Source organism: Seriola dumerili, unplaced genomic scaffold, assembly GCF_002260705.1.
Source record: "Seriola dumerili isolate Sdu_G_001 unplaced genomic scaffold, Sdu_1.0 BDQW01000155.1, whole genome shotgun sequence".
NCBI lineage: Eukaryota > Metazoa > Chordata > Actinopteri > Carangiformes > Carangidae > Seriola > Seriola dumerili.
This window is the reverse complement of record NW_019174410.1, coordinates 1,500,471-1,521,421: the sequence shown is the minus strand read 5'-3', so window position 1 is coordinate 1,521,421 and position 20,951 is coordinate 1,500,471. Positions and strand designations below refer to the sequence as shown.

The 20,951-nt window shown below is 41.0% G+C and overlaps 2 protein-coding genes across 7 annotated transcripts in view; both read right to left on the bottom strand.

Moving 5' to 3' along the window:
* Positions 1–14,414, bottom strand: part of fryl (FRY like transcription coactivator) — a 69,308-nt gene extending 54,894 nt beyond the window's left edge. For 5 of the 6 annotated variants that reach the window (XR_002665301.1, XM_022751501.1, XM_022751502.1 and 2 more), the window contains exons 1-2: positions 3,541–4,146; positions 1,476–1,541 (exon numbers count right to left, since the gene is read on the bottom strand). Coding sequence is in view for 4 of the 6 variants with exons in the window: in XM_022751501.1 (XP_022607222.1) it covers positions 1,476–1,541; positions 3,541–3,769 (295 nt within the window). In the remaining 2 variants the exon portion in view is untranslated. Of the gene's footprint in view, positions 1–1,475; positions 1,542–3,540; positions 4,147–9,514; positions 9,585–14,293 lie in introns of those variants that run through there. The other variant, XM_022751507.1, reaches the window with a different exon arrangement.
* A 2,136-nt stretch (positions 14,415–16,550) lies between these two features.
* Positions 16,551–19,883, bottom strand: ociad2 (OCIA domain containing 2). The gene is made up of 6 exons (XM_022751500.1): positions 19,748–19,883; positions 19,588–19,672; positions 18,131–18,184; positions 17,970–18,017; positions 17,726–17,858; positions 16,551–17,249 (listed from the first exon to the last, which is right to left on the bottom strand). The coding sequence occupies exons 1-5, from the start codon at positions 19,841–19,843 to the stop codon at positions 17,752–17,754; spliced, it is 390 nt and encodes a 129-aa protein (XP_022607221.1). The 5' UTR covers positions 19,844–19,883; the 3' UTR covers positions 16,551–17,249; positions 17,726–17,751.
* Between the last annotated feature and the right edge of the window lie 1,068 nt (positions 19,884–20,951).

The window sequence follows — 20,951 nt, the reverse complement described above, 5'->3', positions numbered from 1 at the left end:
ACGTAAGTTGAGGACTTCAAATAAACAACATTATGACTCGACTTCCTGGAAAGAAGAGCTCACTGATCAAATAATCCCAACTAAATGCACGACCCTGGTGAGTTATAGTAGCTCCATTCACAAAGTGGGAGCTGTGACTGACAGTTAGCCATCCTTACTGCAGACGGTATCGGGGAGCTGTTCCTCCCAGGAGCCCACAGGGTGGAGGATGCATTTCCTGTTCTGGCCTCTCTGAAGGGCAGTGGTGGGAACAATAATCGATAGGAGCTGTAATTCAATCCCTGACCTCCCCGGTGGTGCCTGGGCTGCAGAGGACACGCCATTTAGATCCATCACAGCAGTCTGGGTATGCAGCACAACTCGACCTGCACAGCTCCTCACTTTGAAGCGCTCCCTTGAGTCAGAAACAAGCTATTTCATACCTCCTGCAAATAATTATCAGGACACCAAATCTGCACATTTAGACAAGGGTTTTAAACCTTTTCACAAAAAAAAAAAAGACTAGGCCAACTTGCATGGTATAATGCTCTCTGGCTGCAGGACTGAATAATCACACACTTTTATAAATAACTCCCTGCACAAAGCACAGACTCATTCAAACCCAATGAGAGAACTTTTTTTTCCTCTGGTCATGCTGAGACTGAGCAAAGTCACTCCTCAGATTTGCCTGGCAAATCAAGAGAGGTAACTAATTTCAGCGAAGACTCATTCTCGGGTCAGACGCTTTAGACTCTCCATGGAATGACAGAGCAGAACATTGTGCAAATCTGAATTAAAACTCCTCTTAACGCAGGTACAAAAAGGTCAGCTCATTACTCATAGCACTTCTTCAAATGAGCTGTCCTCAAGTTGTTCACTGTGGAGGAGCATTTATTGAGAGAGCCGGATGGAGAAAAAAAATAAAAAGCACTAACAGTGATTCACGGCATTTGTCTTCACAGTTATGACACCATATTCCCACTAAGTGCACAGTCAGCTGCACCATTACGAGGTTTGTTGCACCACAGTTGGCTGATAACCATTTAAGAAAGCAGATGAATATGTTCGTCAGGCCTGTCTGGATACACACCCTGCAGACAGAAATCACACACACATTTGCCGTTAAGAAGGAGCGCAACCCGCCAGCGCACCAGTCATGTTCAGTCACATGCTCCAAACACTCCCAAATCACAAACAGGAAGCCTGCTACACCCATTAACCAAATACTGTCCCCAATCAAACCCTTCCCAAGAAAACCCGGCTGTACATCCAGCAACTTGCTGATGTCACTGTGTGCACAGAAAGAAAAGAGCAGCACCACCTTAAAAACCAACTCAGGCTATGCCAGTTCTGCAACAAGGGAGTGGTACTCTGCTCTCATTTAAAACACAGGGCAAATTATCTCAGTACAAATACACCACTGTACCACCTCTATATGCTTCTCCTTACCTCAACTACTGTAGTAATCACATCACCTCTTTCATCACATAACTCACCATTGTGACCCCTGACACGACCAGCATGATGTAAAAAGGAGACTTTTCTAATATGACGGATGTTTCCTAGTTGGAAAGAAAGAAAGAAAGAAAGAAAGAAAGAAAAGATTTGAAAAACAATTTGCCCAATCCAGTTATCTCACTGTCTTTTAATGTGAATATCAACATATCACCGTCACTCTTAGCTGAACGCATCATATGAGGAGCTTAAAAATATATATATTTTGTCCTCACAGCTCACCAAAAACATCTACCAGTGTTATTGTGGGTTAGTTCGGTTAGCTGACAAGTCCTATTCTGAGAGGCTAACAGGCTAGGTGAGTGCAGCAGAAGTGAGAGCTGAGTCATGCTTTAGCCATGAGCAAACAGGGAGCAAGCGTGCTCTGACAGGTAGCCCTGCAAAAAAAAAAAAAAAAAAAAAAAAGCCAAAATACACAGAGATACTGACGACGAGTCATCACCCCACTGCTGCTGCAAACTGGCCGTCCTGCACGCACACATAATTTGTATGTGTACACGCATCTAATAAACCTTTAACTACTGTATCCATAGACACAACAGTAGACTTACATCAGAGGATTGTCAGCACAACTCTTGCTTCAGGAGCAACACTGCTGTCACAGTTAGCAGGTCCAGATCGCATTTGTTTTTGCCTAAATACAGATTATCTGCAGATACTGAGTGTGAGCTAAAATTTATTTTATTTATACTTTTTATCGGTTAGCCAGTGGAGCGGCTGAGCTTTACGAAAACAGAACCTGCATCTCAGCTTTCCCATAACGCTTTTAAACCGTAACATCACTACCCAACTCTGATAATAATATGGAACTGATTTGAAATGTAAAATTGAATTAATCTGAAGATAATTTAATCTGAAAAAAAAAAAAAGAACTTTAAACACAGAGCAGAGGTTGCTTGATGTCAAGTTAAAGCTGCATTCATTTTATTCTTCGGGGCCACTCTGCCTGACGAACTCAAACACACAGCCATGATAGATTATTAACATATAAAGTTGTTAATGTTTCAGCAAACAACTGTGTTTTCACATCCAGCATCAAATCTACTGTCTTTTTAACTGTGTCTTGGTCTTTAAGTTTTCATGCATGTTCACTAACTTTGTGCCGTTTGGTGCTGAGACGGTTGATTTAAGTGATGCTTTAAGCAGAGCTTGTTGTGCTGAAAACAGCCTGAAGCTAATGGGTTTACTGGGAGCACTGGGCAGAATGTATTTATGAAACTCTGCTTTGGGAATGAATTCACCTTTAGAACAGAAACAGGCTGTGACCTCGCCTTAGCTCTGGTTCCTGCAGCCAGTGTAAGTGTTGTTGGACCCTTCACACATCTGACACAGGTATCCTGCAGCACCAGCTGCCGCTCAGCTCTGTCTGGTCGCTCCTGTTAAATACTGCTGTGAGGTCACATTTTGGATGGCTAACTAAGCTGAATAAAGAACATGATGTTTATCAGTGCAAACCACTCCACCTCTAGATTGCTTTAACTTCAATTTATCAGTGTTGACTCCTGTCTCACATTATCTGATGCAAACAGGCTTTGTTCTTTCTCCTGACAAAAGCATCACTCTGTGTGCTGTAAGGGAAGTTCGTGTTGCGGAAATGCTCAATACATAAAAAATCTTAATCATGTAGTGTATAATTAATTATCTAACTGTACTGTATTGTAGTCAGTCTCCACTGTTCTGCAGCTTGTCCATGTGTGTTTGCATATACTATGAGAACAGACGTGTCTCTCTGACGTACCCACAGTTGAGATTTGGTTGTGTGCTGAGAGCACAGATGAGCATCAAACCCACCCAATGATGGTATCATCAATCGATCACAATGACAATTCTGAATGTACACGGTGCGTACAGTGTAATTTGTGCGTACAGGGGGTGGGAATGAGATGGGTGTAAAGCCAACCTTTGATTACATGTTAATAAAGCTCAGCAGAAACTTAACCAGAAATCTAAATTCTGCTAAAGCGGCCTAGTTGATTAGCAGAAAAGGATTAAGACAAAATCAGGATAGATAGCTGCTGCATCAATGTGAATTTGAGTCAGTTGTACCTTTGAGGCGGGATCGGTTACTGCGGGCAGGCCTGGAGGAGCCAATCCCCGGATCTACCTCTAACACCGGATGAACCGGATCTTCTTCAATGGTCTGGCCCATGGCTAGCAGGCCCAGTCGTTTCATGCGAAGGAGCCGAGGACCCGTGTCCCTGGGCAAGGCTCCCCCATGTTCAGAGGGCCCGTCCCCGGAGATGACAGCTGGGACCAGGCTCTTCAGAAACTCCATGTTCAACGAGACTTTTTCTGTCTTTCACTCGGGTGTGTAGTCCAATAGCCTGTGCCATAACATTCTCCCATACAAACTGTCCGTCTGCCACATCTGCCACATTTACAGACAAGCATGCAGACAGGGTACCGTCCCAGCTGATACCTACATGCAGCAGTAACACAGTCACTGTCAGAGCCTGTATGTGTGGGCCATGAGATCTGCCCCTACACACCAGAAGAGACACTGCCCGTCAGGCTCTGTGAAGCTGTTTGTCTGGACCAACTAGTAGAGGAGAAGTTGTTTACTGGAGCTAGCCAGCGTGACAGAGTGAGAAACCTCCTGCGCTGCGACATTACCTGTCTGCTCACAGTGAGCCCAGAAAGCAAACAGACATGGCACTTTTCATGGGTCGTGATGTAACTGTGAGTGGGCAGGGCTATGTTTGAGTGCCTGGCACTATCTGGGGTGGGACTAGAACATGTTCCACAGGAGATAACACAAGCCTGGGCCACCAGCCAATCACAACAGAGACGACACCAGCCACACCCTGCTGGCTTGTGCTGCTCACCAGTTCAAGAGACCGAGGGAGGAGGAAGCAGATTGACAGATACTATAAGAAGTAGGAAAACGCCGAGATGACTACACTTGCATGTCTGCATTCACTGATAGTCCTTATCGTAGTCAGAATGCTGCTTCTTGTTAGCATTCATACACAAAACACAAATGCTTGTTTGTTTTCTTACTAACTTACTCTTACAGCAAGAGCGCCCCTCCCTTAGCTTTCACTTCTGCCGGACTGTGCTGAGCTATGACGAGGAGAAGCAGGAGTGAGTAAAGTGATGGGGTCTGTGAAACGGGGTGATGACAGACTGCTGTGCTCTGCTTGGCTGCACAGCTTGTACCTGCAGCAAACTCAAACCCTTCCAAATATCCCTCGCTGAGGAGTAAGAGGGACTGCGCTGTGCTGCTGACTCTCATGAAAGCTCGCTGCCTGAAGAAATCATCAGTTTGCTGTTCTTTGGGATTGAAAAAAGGGCCATTCAAGCACAAACACAGCCGGTCCTCAACAGCAACACAAAGCTGTAACACTCCAAAAAATTAAAGATGACTGTCGCACCAGTGTGCAGCAAACTGTGCAAACACCTTTAAGATGAGCAATTTCTGCTGACTCATCATTAACTATGCACCACAATAAAAGAACTGGGCAATACAATACAAATCAAAACAATACCCGCCATAATAAATTAGTATTGAATAGAGCAGCTCAGTGTAATGTAAAAGGGCTGGAAGTGTTACTTTAGGCTGTTATTTCCTGCAGGACAAGGTGTGTGCATGTTGTTTGTGTTGCACAAAAAAAACACACAAAGTAAACAATACGCTCGTCAAAGAAAGCTGAACCTCCGGACACTGGACTGAATCAGAGGTAAATGGAGAATGAATGCGCTTACATGTGTCAGGTGGCAAAAATGGTCCAAGTAGGGAATTGTTTTGGGGTTTTTAACTTTTTGCACGACAGTCAAAACATGACTCATGTCTCAAAGAGCGAAGAAGAGTTTTATCCTAAAGACAAAGACTGTGGTGAGGTTGTTAAATGAGACACAGACACTTTATGCTTCAGTTGTGTGAGTGTCACAGTAAAAACAATGTAAGCTCAAACATTATTTTAAACGTATCCACGCAGGGTGTGGAGCGACAGGAGAGACGTGATACCTACTCCACTACAGAGACAGCTCATTAAAGAAACCTTCATAATGCAGCGTCTGGTATTCTAGAGCCAATCTCTCAATGTGAGATGTGTTTCTCACATATATCTAAAGCCATTCAAGTGTTTGTTATAATAGTTACTGTGAGGAGGATAACATGGTGCTTTGCAGTAACTATATTCAACACATAATTGAATAAGATCTCAAAGAACTATAATCAGTTTATTTTTGAGGCTTGTTCTCGTGCTCAAGTAACCACCAGAAAATGACTTCTTGGGTTAAGAAACTATGGCAAAAACGCACCAGTCTACCAGTGTAAGACCAGTTAGTGTGGTCAGAAACTTATGAGGGAAGTGCTTACACCCTCCACTGCAGCGTGTGAACATGTCAGTGAGATGATGTAATTGTTTCAGTATACATGTAAAGAGCCTGAGAGGGGGAATAAAGGAGACGGAGAAAAAAAAAATCATCACTCTCCATTTCTGTTTCTTTCCTTGTGTGATTTCTAAAGATACTATAAAAACAGTGCAGGTATCTATTGATTTAAACTATTCCTTTGTATAACATTAAACCGGCACCATGCCTGGCCTGCAGAGTAAGCACAAAGAGGAAAGAAGTGATACAGCACCAGTTTTTCCCAGAACGCTGCCCTCTAGAGGCCAGCTGGCAGAAAACACATCCAGCAGCACAAACAAATTGTTGAAATCTCCTGACAAGCCCCAAATTGCTGAGGTAAAAAGGAAAACGCTCAGCAAGATTTCATGGCAAACCACCAGAAAGCTTCTTAGAGCCGGAGTCTGGCTCGCCGACGCTGAAATCACTCCGAAGCTGTCAAATGTTTTGATAAATGGAATGTACTTAGTTTTCTCCTCATAAAACTGCGTTCATTTACCGTTAAATCCATTTTACACCTTTACAATACAGAGAAAGTAGCATAACATAACATGGGTGAAAGGAGATTTTTAGCCCCCGCTTACAAGAGCACAGGGCTCAAAGGATGGCAGTGTTAGCTTGATAGTTATATTGCTGATGGAACATTTATTCTGGTTCCACTGGACGTACAGAGCAGCAGACCACAGACTCCTACTACAGTAAAGGATTTAATGTGTATTGTGTACTGTGTTCAGCGTTGGATTTAGTCCTTTGAGTATTCAGTCACTTCCACAACGCTGCTGGAAATGAAGTATCATCTATTATTATTATTATTATTATTATTATTATTATTATTATTATTATAAATGCCAAGATCTTACAGAGAACCCATGTGATTGTCTGACCTCTAATGATATTCCTAACTTCTAGTTATAATCAGAACTCCTGACAGGATGAAAAACATATTATAAACAATATTAAAAACTATTATTATGTTGGTAAAGACATTAAAAAAAAAAAACCTTATCCATCGGGATGAAGAGAAAAGAATATGCTTTAAGTTGCAAGAAAGGACATTTGTTGGGATAGTGCAAGACTGAGGCCCAAGCAAAGATGCAGAGAGGCTGAGGCAGCAGATCCTGGTAAGAATCACTAAATGAGTCAGAGAGAGAGAGAGAGAGAGAGAGAGAGAGAGAGAGAGAGAGAGAGAGAACTGATGAGGTAAAGATAGCCATCACTAGGCCTGAGCACCACAATGGTCGGTGAAGGCAGCTGTGGTTTGCTGGGGCCAGGTCTGTGGTGCTGCTGACTTAGAACAATACCCCTGCACAGGAGGCCCAGATCCCTATCAACCCAGGAATGTGGAAGAGGAAGCTCTGGGAACAATGTGGAGCGTTTCTATGGCATTCTGGGTCCCACCCGCCTCTGCCTTGTTCTGCTTTCACGCAGGAGAAAACAGGAAAACTCATGGGCTGGGGCCCAGAAGTCAGAGTCTGTTGTGCAGTCAGCTGGGGGGCTGGTCTGTGCACTGTCAACATTTAGTCGACTACAGTTATTTTGATCGCTCTGGGCGTGCATGATTCTGAACTGCTACGCCACCACTGGATGTCAGTAAACAGTCCCAGGACCGTGTCAGGTAAGATGAATATCAAAACAATGTTGCACTGCCCCCTAATGGTGAAAACAGTCACCACACTTTCAAAGCTGCTATCCTACCATCCTGTGCAGGTTTCGCATGTGTAACCTGAAATTGTGAAACCATAAAATTACATTTTTGCACATGTGTCTGTGCCTTTTCCTTGGTGCAACTTTATATATGAATAATGTCTTCACAGTTTACATGAATATACCCTTTAACTTTAGGTAAGATTAGATTCCCTTAGTCAGGCTTTTTAAGTTAGTTTGGCTGTAAATTCTGTCATAAAAAAACCCAAATGAAATGTGTTCATGTACTGGAAACAGTGTGCATGTGTGTGTATACCAGTGTGCAACACAGCAAACACACCACCTTACGAGAGACGCATACATGTGTCTAAATTCAACATGGGAACAGTGCCACTCAGACTTCTGCACGCAGAGTTCTTTATAGGTAGTGTGATACGTCTTGCTCTGTTCTCAGGGTTTACAGTCAGTACGGTTTAAACACCGTCAGATCAAAGGGGCTATCAAGGAATTAAATCTCACTGTCTGACAACTGCAATCAATGTTCAATCACAGATGTTTTAGAGCCGTGCTGTGTGATCACACATTTTTGCTCTCAGTTCTTGTCTACAGTATACTTTCTCCTTCTCACAGCCTCAGTGTGCGCCCTACATATTTCTACCCCGTCCATCTACTTTGACTTTTAATGTCTGGCTGCCCCACAAGTTGAGTTTGTCGACCTGCAAACAGGAACAAAAAAAAAAAAAAAAGAAGCTTCCTCTAAGGTTCAGACGCTCAGACAAAGAGATAAAGCTAGTTCTTCCAAGTCCTGATTGACAGTCGTGAGGCAACCCACAGAGAACTTGGTTGTCACTACGCAGGAATGTGAGAATGTGACCTGACCGGACCCTGAATCAAAATAATCTTCCCTTCTTCCCTGACCAATTATCATTCGGCAATGACACTCATCTCCCAGAGGCCAAAAGCAGTATTTAGAGGAACACACCAGTGTAATGCAACTTCTTGACATTTACAGACTCTTGCTCAAGCAACATTGACTTAACCACAGTCCTTTTTATCCTCATTTTTCAAGGGTGTTGAGCAGAACTAGAGCTGCGCCTAAGAGTTGTTTTCACTGCAGATTCATCAAACGGTTATTTTCTGATTAATGATTGTCTAACTGATTGCTTAGTCTAAAACCGATACTGCCAAAAATAGAAACATAAAGAAAGGTTAACAGTATAATTAGCACAATGCAACATGGTACAAGACATTCTACCTGTGCTATGATGTTCAACTGTACGGTAGTGATTTTATAAATATGCGTTTTCTGTCGGTACACTTGTAGATTTGACTGTAAGTTCCCTCAGCACCAGCTGCCACTAACAGCTCTATCTGCTGCTGTTACGTGTTGTGGCGTTGGCACATTTGAGAGAGGGACAGCTGAGCTGACTAGGTTGAAAAACATGATAATGTGAATGTTAATCACCTACAGTTTTTTTTGTTGTTTTATTTTAAATTCTATCGAATCAGTAGCAGCACATGCTATTCATCATGATATGAACACACTCATTTCTTTCCTTCTGACACAAGCTTTTGCGATCTACAACAGAATATTTGTTAAGTTCATCATCTGATTGTCTTCTTCATTCATTTATTTTTTTGTTTGTTTGTTTTTAAATAAAAACTGAGAATAATGAGTAATGACAGCTGTTTTGTTCAGACAAGGGTGTAAGCCACACTATTTCACTATTAGCCTATATGGAGTTACTGTATAACATGAGATTGAGTAGAATGAGGCATTTTAAACCTTACAGCTGCAGCATGGACAACGTTTAGTGGCAGAACACAAGTGTTTCCAGGCCGAGGCAAGAGAACTAAATGCCAGCAATAGACTTAAAACTTTGCTTTGCTTCTTTCAGAATTCAGCAAAACAAGCAAAGAGATTAATCCAACACCCTGTTCATTCCCACACTACTTATCTTGGAGTTTCTCTACAAAAATTAACCCACAGTGGAACACAACCCACTTAACCCATGTGCCGTACCTTAAGGCCATAGAGCAGGGTCTGGAACTGGAAAGAGAAAGGAGGGTCTGCAATTTCACTGTACAAGAATCTGAAACACAGAGCAAAGAAATCATGTCTTTAACAACAAGGAACAAGAAGACAAAAGACACAGACCAGCTCTGTCTGGCATTGTGCTAAGTACAACATAGCCTCCTTTAACCTGAACTTAAAGGTAGAGTCAATTAAGTTTTGACTGATCAGAGAAACAGTAACACATTAACAGTAACATCAGCTGCAGACATGAAAATATATCTTTCAATACTTGTCTTAAAACCTTCCTGTTGACACAGGAAGTAACATTCTTGAATGGCGGCCTTACTTCAGCCACTGATGCATTTAAACATTTTGACTTTGCTATGAGACAGAACAGCATCTTGCACAACCATATATCTGTAATGGCAAAGTGCAGTTTGACAGTCTGTGATAGGTCAACCTACTGTTAGCTTCAGCCTGGTTTGCTCTGCACTGAACTGAACTGACTGGATTAAAACCTCTTCCTGAGTGGAGTAATAATCTGAAGATTACACACTACATCCAAGAGGCAGTTACATAAGTGACCAGAGTCTTCTGAAACTATACTTTCCTTGTAGTTTATCATGACATCACAGGCTGCAAAGGGCTCCTTTTATAGTCAGGTAATCTAGCATCTGTGAGTGAGTAACATTTTAATTTCAGTGACACTGACATGAGACATAAATGCAGAACAGCACAGAAGCCGTGAGACTTGTAACCATTATCAAACTGTCCGCAAACAAAGGAAGGAAGAACAAGCCACTGAGTCAGACAGCTGGAGGACAGAAAAGTGGAGGTGTGAGAGCTTCCACTCGAGCACCATTGACAGATGGTAAGAACAGGTCAGCATTGATATTGAGTCTAAACAAAATGAAACTAAGCAAAACAAAACACACAGTTACGGCCCAAAAGTCATGTAACAGCAGCATGCAATGGCACATACACACCCACCACAAACACAGCAAAACGAAAGAAAAAAAAAATTCTCAGGCGCAGTCACTCACTTCTCATGCTGACAGACCTGTGAATAATACATCTGACTTCCTGCTCCAGCTCAGCGACTCCAAAAAACAAAAAAAAAAAAAGTGTGACCACAGAAAAAGGGTAAGCCAAGCCCTGTGCACATCCTGAACGCTGTAACAGATACAGCCACAGACTAAACCTCCTACTCTATATTTAAGCACATGCATTTCTCTGGTATTGCTAAACCATATCTCAACACAGCTTGTTAATTCTTCAAACAAATCATTGAATTTCCAGATCGGTGCAAGTTTAACGAGTTTAAACATTGCACATTTTGGTGTACCAGCAACATGCGAGAAGAGCTAAAGGTCAGCAGAGCAGAACTGAGCTGATCAATGGTTAACTTGGCTTCATCTATTGTTGCCCTGCAGCTTTCTGAGTCCAGCAAACAGCAAGGATGCTGCAAACAGGAGGTTGACAGCCCGTCTTAAAAAAATAAAAAAAGAAGAAAAGAGATGAGCCGGACAATGATAAGATTGTACAGTTTCATTTTGTCGTGTTCTGTTCTCCTTTGTATCACATCAACTTCCAGTAGCCAGCAACAGTTCACCTTGTAATTGAATCACAGTTACACAACCGACATCAAAATTAATCAAAAACAAACTCAAGAATGTCTGATGTGTTCACTGTACTTTTCTTGAAGAATCTGAGCTAGCTCATAGTCAGAAACAGGCAGTGTGCTACAGTAAATTGGACAAAGAGAGAAAAAGCCTATATCTGGCTCCCTCCAGCACTAAATGACAGGCCTGGCATGTAGTAATCACTAGCTCTTGAGTGGAAACATTACTGGCTTCTTCTGACTGGAAAGGGAAGTGTACAAACAAACACCTTTTTGCATGTTTCAGCAGACATTCCTCTTATCTTTATCTTCCTCTGAATGACACATATAGCCATAAAATGTGAGGCATTAACGTTCCATCAATGGATCTAAACATAGCAGAAACACTGGCAACTCAACTGAGGCCGTCTTGAGGGCAAAGACAGGGTGGTTTCTTTGGAGAAGGCAGACCCAAACATCAATTATACTCCAAACCCTCTCTCCCAAAGCTAAGGATAATCTTCCTCAGCAGGGCTCAATTATAGGTTATTTCTAGCTAGACCCAGTCCGTATTGTGTGCTGCATAACGCCAAGTCTTTCAGTGCAATCAATGAGAAGAATGCCTAACCTGTGTAAATCAGAGTAAACAATGTTGTGCTTTTATCTACACTGCACTGGGAAGAGAAAGTTAACTTTTCGAAGGTCAGAGAGACAATGACAATTTTCCAAAAACACAACACTACCATCATTCATTACCTCTGAATACAGGAACAATTACTCACAAACTTATGAAGATTCTCCATTATACCATGTGAATTTCCCACCACACAGCAATGCCATTCAATCTTAAGTGTTCTACAGATACAACTTGAGTGACCATAAAGCTAGGTGCTAGCATGCCGAGTAGCTGGTTAAAAGACAATATTTAATTGAATAGCAAGGTTGTGGGCCAGATTTCTGTGCAGTTCCTCACTGTATTCGTTTAGTTGTCCAGTTAATAATTTAGCCATGTCCAAATGCAGACACACACACACACACACACGGATCCAACTTATCCGTCTAGGTAGAGAGGTAATAAACTATAATCTAGTCAAATAAAGGACAGACGGTATTTTATGACATGGAGGCATCATATCACATTGTATGGGAGCTGCCCAAGTGGCACCAGGTGAACTGCTGAGAGGTCAAGGGCCATCCAAGCAGGTACTTAAGGAAACACATCAAGGATATTTGTGTAGTCACAAGTTTCAACCCCAGGTAAAAAAAAAAAAAAAGACACCTGATGTTTACGAGTTAAGGCTAGTAATAGGAAAAGGAAGTACTAGTTTCAAATAACAAAATAAGTTACAGAGACAAAAGCTGCTTGTATGCAGACCACTGGAAATACGACACCCAAAAACCTGTAGCAACTGATCACTGCTGCAGAGTTCAAACATACCACAAGGCTCAAAAACAACAGTCGAGAGTTTTTTGATTAATTGGATTTTTTCATGAATTAAGAAATAAAATTAAGAAACTGAAAAGAAACTATTTCGGTACTACATAATATTTTTGTAGTCACCACTGAAATACTGAGTTGACAGTTAATCCTTGCAGGGGGCAGCTTAGTGAGGGGCCACTGTGGGGGCATTTTACAGAGCTTGGTTTTTCATCCCCATACTCTTCAATGCCATTAATGTCTTACCAGATTAAACCAAACACACTAATTCACTGGAATTATGGCCCAGATAATCACAGATAGATGCCTATGTACAATCTAGGGGGATTCCCTCTAGTTTGAGCATGTACAAGAGAATACACTACACATCTGTACTGCCATCAGAGGCTTATCCTGGCAGGGATGAGGGGGGGGATCAGCTAGTTGCAAAGACTGATGGTCCAGTAGGCCTGAGGTTAATACGACATTGCAAAATCTTGTGTATAAAATGCTTAAACTATGTGGTGTACCACTTCATAGCAAATTCACATTAGCAGCCCTGTGATAGCCAACTGACATTAGACTGCAGCAAAAATTAGCAGAAATTAAACTTTGTGCCACCTCCTTGTAACCGCACAGCTATTCATATGTAAATGCTTAACTGATGTAATATAACTTTTTCATGCAAATTTGCACAACATAGTTCCTTTTACTCAGAACATAGTCCACCCTCATGTAGGCCCATGAGAGAATACAAACTGACTTTTCTTCTGCCACTGTGCCTAAGTCTGAAATATTTTGGCCGTCTCCACCTCCAGCCGCACAGTGGACTGACCAGATTCCTCTCTGTCTGTGTCCAAGTGCTCGGGTCTGTACAGAACACGAACAACCGCCTCATTGTATTCATGATGCACTCTGAACAGGGAGAATTGAGTCCTCAGAGGAATGTTAGATGCAAAGCTGACAGTTCTCTCACTGTCATGCCAATGCATAAGAACAACCATGCCTGGGCATGTTATGGCTTTACTCCCTTCAAACGCCCCATCTTTAAAACTGTGCCCTCTCACTAACACAATTCTTCTCTTAGACATAAGCATATAACACAGCTTTACTTCAGTGTTTCGTGTCCCAGATAAAGCTAGTGTATTACAAAACACTAGGTTAACTGGGTTAACTATGTGAGACTCCAAACAATCTCGTTGATGATTTCGTAGTCTGACGCTAGTCGTTTTTACAAAAGAGAAAAACCTAGGACCAAAATGAGAACTAGCTGCATTAAAACTGGCTAGCGTGCAGAAGGGTAACGTTCATGGTAGCTTTTAGTTAGCAACTAGCCTGGTGTTGATACTGTATTGACCAAACTGCTAATGTTGAGCAGGAGGCTAGCTAGCAGCAGCAGCATCAACTTGATTTGGCTGACCAGCCAGTTGTCAACTATAAGTTAACGTTAAATATGCTAGTATGATAGCAATGTTCACAGCCCAGCTAGCTACCTGACTGCAATAATACTAATGACAAAGGGAACGCTGAACGGTGTTTTCGACTTAAGTTGCAAGGTAGCTAGGCGATTAACTCACACTAGCAGAGGAGCCAAACTCCTTCTTTAGCATGCTACGGCAGCCAATTTTGGTACCACAGTTGGAAAGCTAACGTTCACCTCAATGGTAAAGTTAATCACGGAACTTGACGTAAGCCAACGTTAACTACATTAGATAGCAACCGCCGTTTCCACAATTATTTCATTATTCGTTTAGCTGATGTTACTCACAACTTTTGTTTCCTCTCCCTTCACTTGAGCTAGGTAGCTAGCTTGCAGACGTTTTTTCATTTGCCGAACAAGCTTCAACGTCCTGGCCCTCCTCCATTGGAAGGATTTGCGTAGCGGTGTGATTTTTTTTTTTTCTATCTGTTTCGGTGTTGGGAGAGCTCCACTGTCAGAACAGACGGCAGCCTGCTTGTCCCGCCTCCTTGATTGTGATTGGCTTACGTGGTGTACGCCTACATTAAAAGGCGGCTTTCTATTTCACCAAATACGTGGCAATCCCGAGGAGACGACCTGTTGATTGGATGACGTCCTCGGGGGTGACATTCACATGGGTCCACTTTTTTTCACACCCAGCGTACACCGAAACGTGCACGGGTAGGCGGGTACTTGAGAAAAGTATACAAATATGTTTTGTGCGTACACCACACATAAACACTTTGTTATTTAAAAAAATCTTAAAACTGACTAAGTCTTACTCTGTCATCTACACATGTACGATGTAGAACTGATGGCATGACTATAGTAAATGTTTTATAACATAGGCTACTACAATGTAGTTCTAAGCAAACATAAAAAAAATATATATATTTTTAAGTTTATTAATGTATAAGTTAACAGCTATTACTCCTCATGCGAAGCATCCCTATCATATATTTACAGCCATGTTACACTGTATTATCAATCATTCATTATTTGTTTATATACAGTTATGCAGCTATGTACAGTGGATGCTTCACTGGAGACATAATAATTGTTTGCATTAATGCATTAATAAGCCTAAAAACTACACTATGGTTTGTTATAAGCAACATATTAATTTGTTTATAAATGCAAAATATTGGGGGTATAAGTAATATTTCTGTAATCAAAGCTTTTAAATCTGCAGTTATAGAGCTTCTTGCAATCTAGATGCCTCAGTAATGAACAATTTTAGGTCCATTACAAACCTGTTTTTAAGTGTAACTATTTAAAGAACTATTTTCTAACAACTCAGCACTTTGTTGGCATCAAAAAATAGTTCTGGTATTGTCTGGTCTAATTTTTAACTAGACTGCAGCACAGAGACTGCTCTTGTCAGGGTTTTAAATTGCATTTACTTAAACATAGACTAATATAGAAAAAAGGTTAATAAACTTGGTTGGATTTTTCTGGCACAAGCCTACATTGGTTCAAATCATATTTTAAAGATATTGGTGGCAACATATTTGAGCTATTGAGTCAGCTATTCACTGACCTTTGTTCAACCTCTATAGCTGAAATTATGCAAAGCAACATCTTTTACCATAGTTAAACTATCAGCACTCTGATCCACATAGCTGTATGAAATGACTATGGTCCTATGGAACTGCTTAATAAGTGCATTGAGTAATGAACCATGCATGACATATTTTGGAAAATCATGGTGCACACCTAGGGAAGATTTTAAACAGCGATATCAAGATATAAGATCTCTTAGATGACATTGACAGATCAATTTTTAAAGTAAGACGTATAAAACTTTGTCAAAACATTTATTTATAGGCAGATGCTACTGTTCTGGATTCTCAGGGTTCAGTTCAGCTTCAGAGCAGGAAAGCAGAGTACCTTAGTCCAGTTCTCAGGTCACTGTCCTGGCTTCCTGTGTCCTCAACCTCATCCCTCCTCAAAGGATTCATTTTAAAATACTTAGTGTTCATTAATCTCCAAAATACATCTCTCATCTGCTTCTGTGCTGCAATCTCTCCTAACTGGGACAAATTTTCTTACTGTTCAAGAAGTGAAAACAAAACATGGTGAAGTAGCTTTTCTTCTGTGTATGTACCATAGCTTGAAGTTTGTCCTAGATATGTTGTACATACAGTACCAGATGTAACTTGTGGCGCTGTAATCTACTTGTATGTCAATGTAGGCAAATCATCAGTCCAACATAGAAAGATATCATTAGGTAGGCCACAGAAGATTACCATAGCCAAAGAATACCGTATTTAAGGAAATAGAGCTAATAAACCTGGATGTTTAATTGTATTGTATTTGAATATTTAGACACCTAAAAGCAAAGCTTGTCCTGCAGCATAAACAATAAAGTTTCCATCACTCAAACAGCTCCTGAGGCCTTCTGCTGATACACCTGTCCCAAAAAAGATAGTGCTCTTGGTTAAACAGGGCAAACACTGTGGTCACTCTATGTGCAGTGTACTGTCATTTGCACAAAGAAAGGTTAGATTTATGTCCAGTAGGCTGTTAATTTTCTTTATTCAAAATAAGCAAACGTGAGCATACACAGGATGATTGCAATTATTTAAAAAACTGTACTGACAATAACATTTGTGCGAATTGGTTCTAAACATGTTCATCAAAAGCAAAACAGACACTTGTTTCATACATTAGGCAATGTCTTTTTCTCTTTAGTTGTTGTGCAAAAGTCTGTTGCAGCTGATAATTGAACCACATGACATACATTACAAAAGATCTGTGATTGAAAGTGTAGTAGCGCCCTCTAGTGGGACTTTGTGCATGGTTTGACATGAATGAATATCAGGTACAGTATGTCAGAACAGATGCTTTAGACAAATTATGAGCTGTATTTATAACATTTAAGAAAACAATAAAGCTGCTACTGACAGAGCCACGCTGACACTCAGTCCTTCAGTGTGTACAGTGAGTCAATGTACAAAACTCTACAATGAAAATAGGGACCAGCACTCAAATACTGCAGTATTACTTTTAGTTAATAAGTGAATTGCCATTTTCTTTACGATTTGCTATAGTTTACATGTTTGAGTACTTAGCAGTAGTTTGTATTAGTTACTATATAGCTAACTCATAGACTGTGCACTAATCCATTGTTAATAGAGTTGTATGTACTGTATGTTTTCATAGCTCCATCATCATATGATCCATTTACCTCTAGCTCTTCACTTCCTCTGCAGGTGCAGCTTGAGACGTTTTCTTACACTCTTCACACACATGGTGGCAGGATCTGTTGGGATAACACTCCGGTCAGTGAGACAGCCAGGCCTAAGAACATTTATCACTCCTCTTCATCTGAAGCAAAGCCAAGCAGAGCAGAGCAGAAGTCACGTTGCTTCTTTGGGTATTTTGTTAAATGACATTTTTGTTTTGTTAGACGGTGCAAAAGATGACAAAAAGTGGGAAAATGGCTCAGAGACCAACATAAAACGTCCTTTCTTCCTAGAGGTCCAAAGAGACGCTTGAGAGATGAGATGTAAAACTATATAGAGACTACAAATATATCTTCTTATGGATATCAAAACTTAAATTAAACCACCAGAAAAGTGTAAAATATGGGACCTTTAAAGTAGCTCTTCTTCTAATTAGTGACCCTGCTCTTGACAGAATCTGTGTACATTAGTAACTGAAACGCAGCTTCACATTTATTCCAGAGAATAAACTTCCTCCATGACAATGTGATGATAAAATCTATAAACTCTCCACCTGTGTCCCATGCGACCTCCCTTAGACTAGGATCCAAATCCTGGTCCATCCCCAACGCCAAGCTCCTGGAACTTGCTTCGACAAGTTTCAACATAAGATGCTTTCCCCACTGCATAACCAAGGATCCCAGCGACTGAGACAAACAACAACAAAAAAATCATAGTTAGGGGCCAATGATTGCTGAGAGATTGTTAAAAGCATTGCTATTGATAAACTGAAGTCCAGTTTACTGTCCGGTACAGACCTGCTAGTTTTGGAAAGGGACCAAATCGTTTTGATGATTTCCAAATACCTGCATGGAAATAAACGTCACCTTAAGCCAAATGGGATCATTACAAAAGTCATCGCTTTACATGTGTCATTATTATAAAACGAAACAATATAGTGTGAAAGTCAGTGCCTTACCATTGTAGATCAGACCACCAGTGACAGCCATGCTGCCCAGAGAGAAGGGAAGAGCTACATAAAGAAATAAAATAAGGTCAAAAAAGACAACAGTCTGAAACTGATCACAGCTTTACAGTGACAGACATTTGGAGACATACCGTTAGAATCAGAATCAAGTCTGATTCATTACATCCTCCACACAACTTTCTGTCAAAAGCAGTAAAAGTTCAGTGTTAAAGACAAACATAGTTTTAGATAGAAGCATCATGTTAATCTACAGTTTACAGAATCATTCATAAAGTCCCTGCAAAACAAGTGGCAGATAAAGGCTGATGATTGATTAATCACTCCCCTTATTCGCTCCCCTGAAAAGACGCATTCACTTCCTATCATGGATTGATCCTGCCTTGCTTGTCTTGTGCAGAGTTCAATCTGATCGAACTTTGACCCGAGGGGCCCTGTTCAGTCTCGGGTGATGGGATCACAAGTGGACAGCTCCGAGCACATCGGTTCACACCTGGCATTACAGTGCGTCTCCATGTGTGACAACAGAAGAACGGCTCTCACTTCCCAGAGAGAGAATGTGAGTGAATGGATGAATGTGGCAAATATTGCAAAGCGCTTTGAGTGGTCGATAAATTAAACTTGACATACAAGTGCAGTCCATTTACTATTTACTTAAGATCGGATCACCTGAGACGGGGGTTATTACCAGGTACGAGCGTGTCCATAACAGAGGGACTCAACAATTTGTCCACCTAACTTGAGGTAAAGCACGGGACTGATTTCTCATCCAGGAAGTTCACTGATTGCTGCCATTTCATGTAAGTGCAAGGTGAGAGAGCAGGAGCAGCAGCTGCACGCCAGGCGGTGAGGGAAAGGTCGTGAACGGAGGCTAAAAACATTTGTGTTGACACATAAAACATGGATCATTCGTAGTTTGTGGATCTTACTTTTAGCTGGTCAGCCGAGCTAGCTCCAGCAGTTTACTTCTTACAACCCAGACTGTTTTCTGTGTGTGTGTGCATGACTAGCATGTTCCTGAATCGCTTGTTATTTTTGTTCCGTTTGTTGAGGCAGGTCATTTATCAAGGATTCAGTTAGGTATGTGGACCTGGGTGACTACAGGACACTCCCAACATAACTCCACCCCAACAAGATCCAATCAGCCACAGTAACTTCAGACACCTGTGTGGTCTCTGAATTCACAACAACAAAAATAAGCACAGCGAATCAGAGTAAACACCTACTGTGAGTGTAGTGAAACGGGCTACAGATTGAATACACAAAGAAAGCAATTAGTGAATAGGTTGATAAATAAGCCCTGTCCCACTATGTCTACCACAATGGACGTATGCAATACACCTGGAAGAATATATCCATGCATTGTGCCCTCACACCTGAAATCATTTGACAGATCTGTTGGCTTCCAAAGCTGCTATTGATTAAGAAGTAAATTAGTAAGAAGACAATACCTCTGTACCAGAAGCTTTCCTCTTGGCATTCCTTCCAAATCTTTCTCACATCTTCTCTATGAACGTGATGATCACTCACAGGGCACTGTAGGGACACAGAGGACATGTTAGGTATCACATCTGGCCCATGAGGGTCTACATCATCCTTGTGTCCTCTCACCTTCCACTCTCCTTTCACTGGAGCTGGATGAGCAGCAGCAGCTTTTGTTCCCTCCGTCTTCACTATTGTAGTTAGTCCAGTTGTTTCAGAAGTCATGATGCAGGAGCTTCCAGCAATCCCTGTTGGATCTGTGCTGTGCAACTTACTCAGGCACATAAACTCTCCCTTTCTCAGTGCCTCAGATTTTGCCAGCTGTAATTGCTCCTCCCTCGATTATTTATTTAACTCCGCCCCACTTGAAAAAAAAAAAAGACTGGTGGCCCTATCCATTTTAATATGAAACAAATCAGGTATGGGCTATAAAACTAGTGCTAAGATATAGTGTTAGGCAGGAAAATCAAATTGGATAATGTTTAAAAGAATCGCCAAGAGCTGTGTCATTCAAAAATGTTTTCCTATTTGTCGTAGGGGGTGAAAGAGTCACATTAAGCCCTACAGTTCCAGTTTCGGTTCACCTCTGTACGCCTATCTGTAAATCCAAGCAGGACACACCTTTATGTAGAGAAGTCGCCATTTCTTTTATGGAATTGTTTAAAAGAAACACATGGGTACTGATAAAATATTTACCATTTACATGAACAAACAAGCATGTTGGTCATACTGTAGGTCCAGCTGTTGGAAAATGTTAACATTAGACCAACTGGTTGTTATAGTTTTATCATAACCTTCTAGTTTTAATGCTTTGGGGATGTGACATAATGTACAACACAAAGACAGATTTTAGATTACCCTAAAATCCATTCATATGACGTTTATTTTACTAATACATAAATATTTCTTACTTTAACGTAATAAAATGTTACTGACAAATGATCAAACTAAATAAGGAAATGTTATAGAAATGTAAATGCAAAGGAGAAACAATACTGAAATGTCTCTCTTCATTAAAACAATGCTCCTAGTAGCCAAAGGTCAGTGACAGGTTTCTTTGTAGGTCAAAGAAATATGTTTTTTATAAGTTAAATCAAAGAATGATTTATTACCCCTGATAAACACACAGTGATATTGGAGCACATGTCAAAGAATTGCCCAGCACAGTAAAAGCATTGTGTAGTACAGTAAACGCAGATTCAAAAGGCATCATTGAAATATTGCGACTGTTTTGTCACAGGTAAAGTACAACAATTCACAGATCTTAAAAAAAATCTAATAAAGAAAAGTAAAACCATTTTTTCATCAATTTACAGTTATTACAATAGACTGC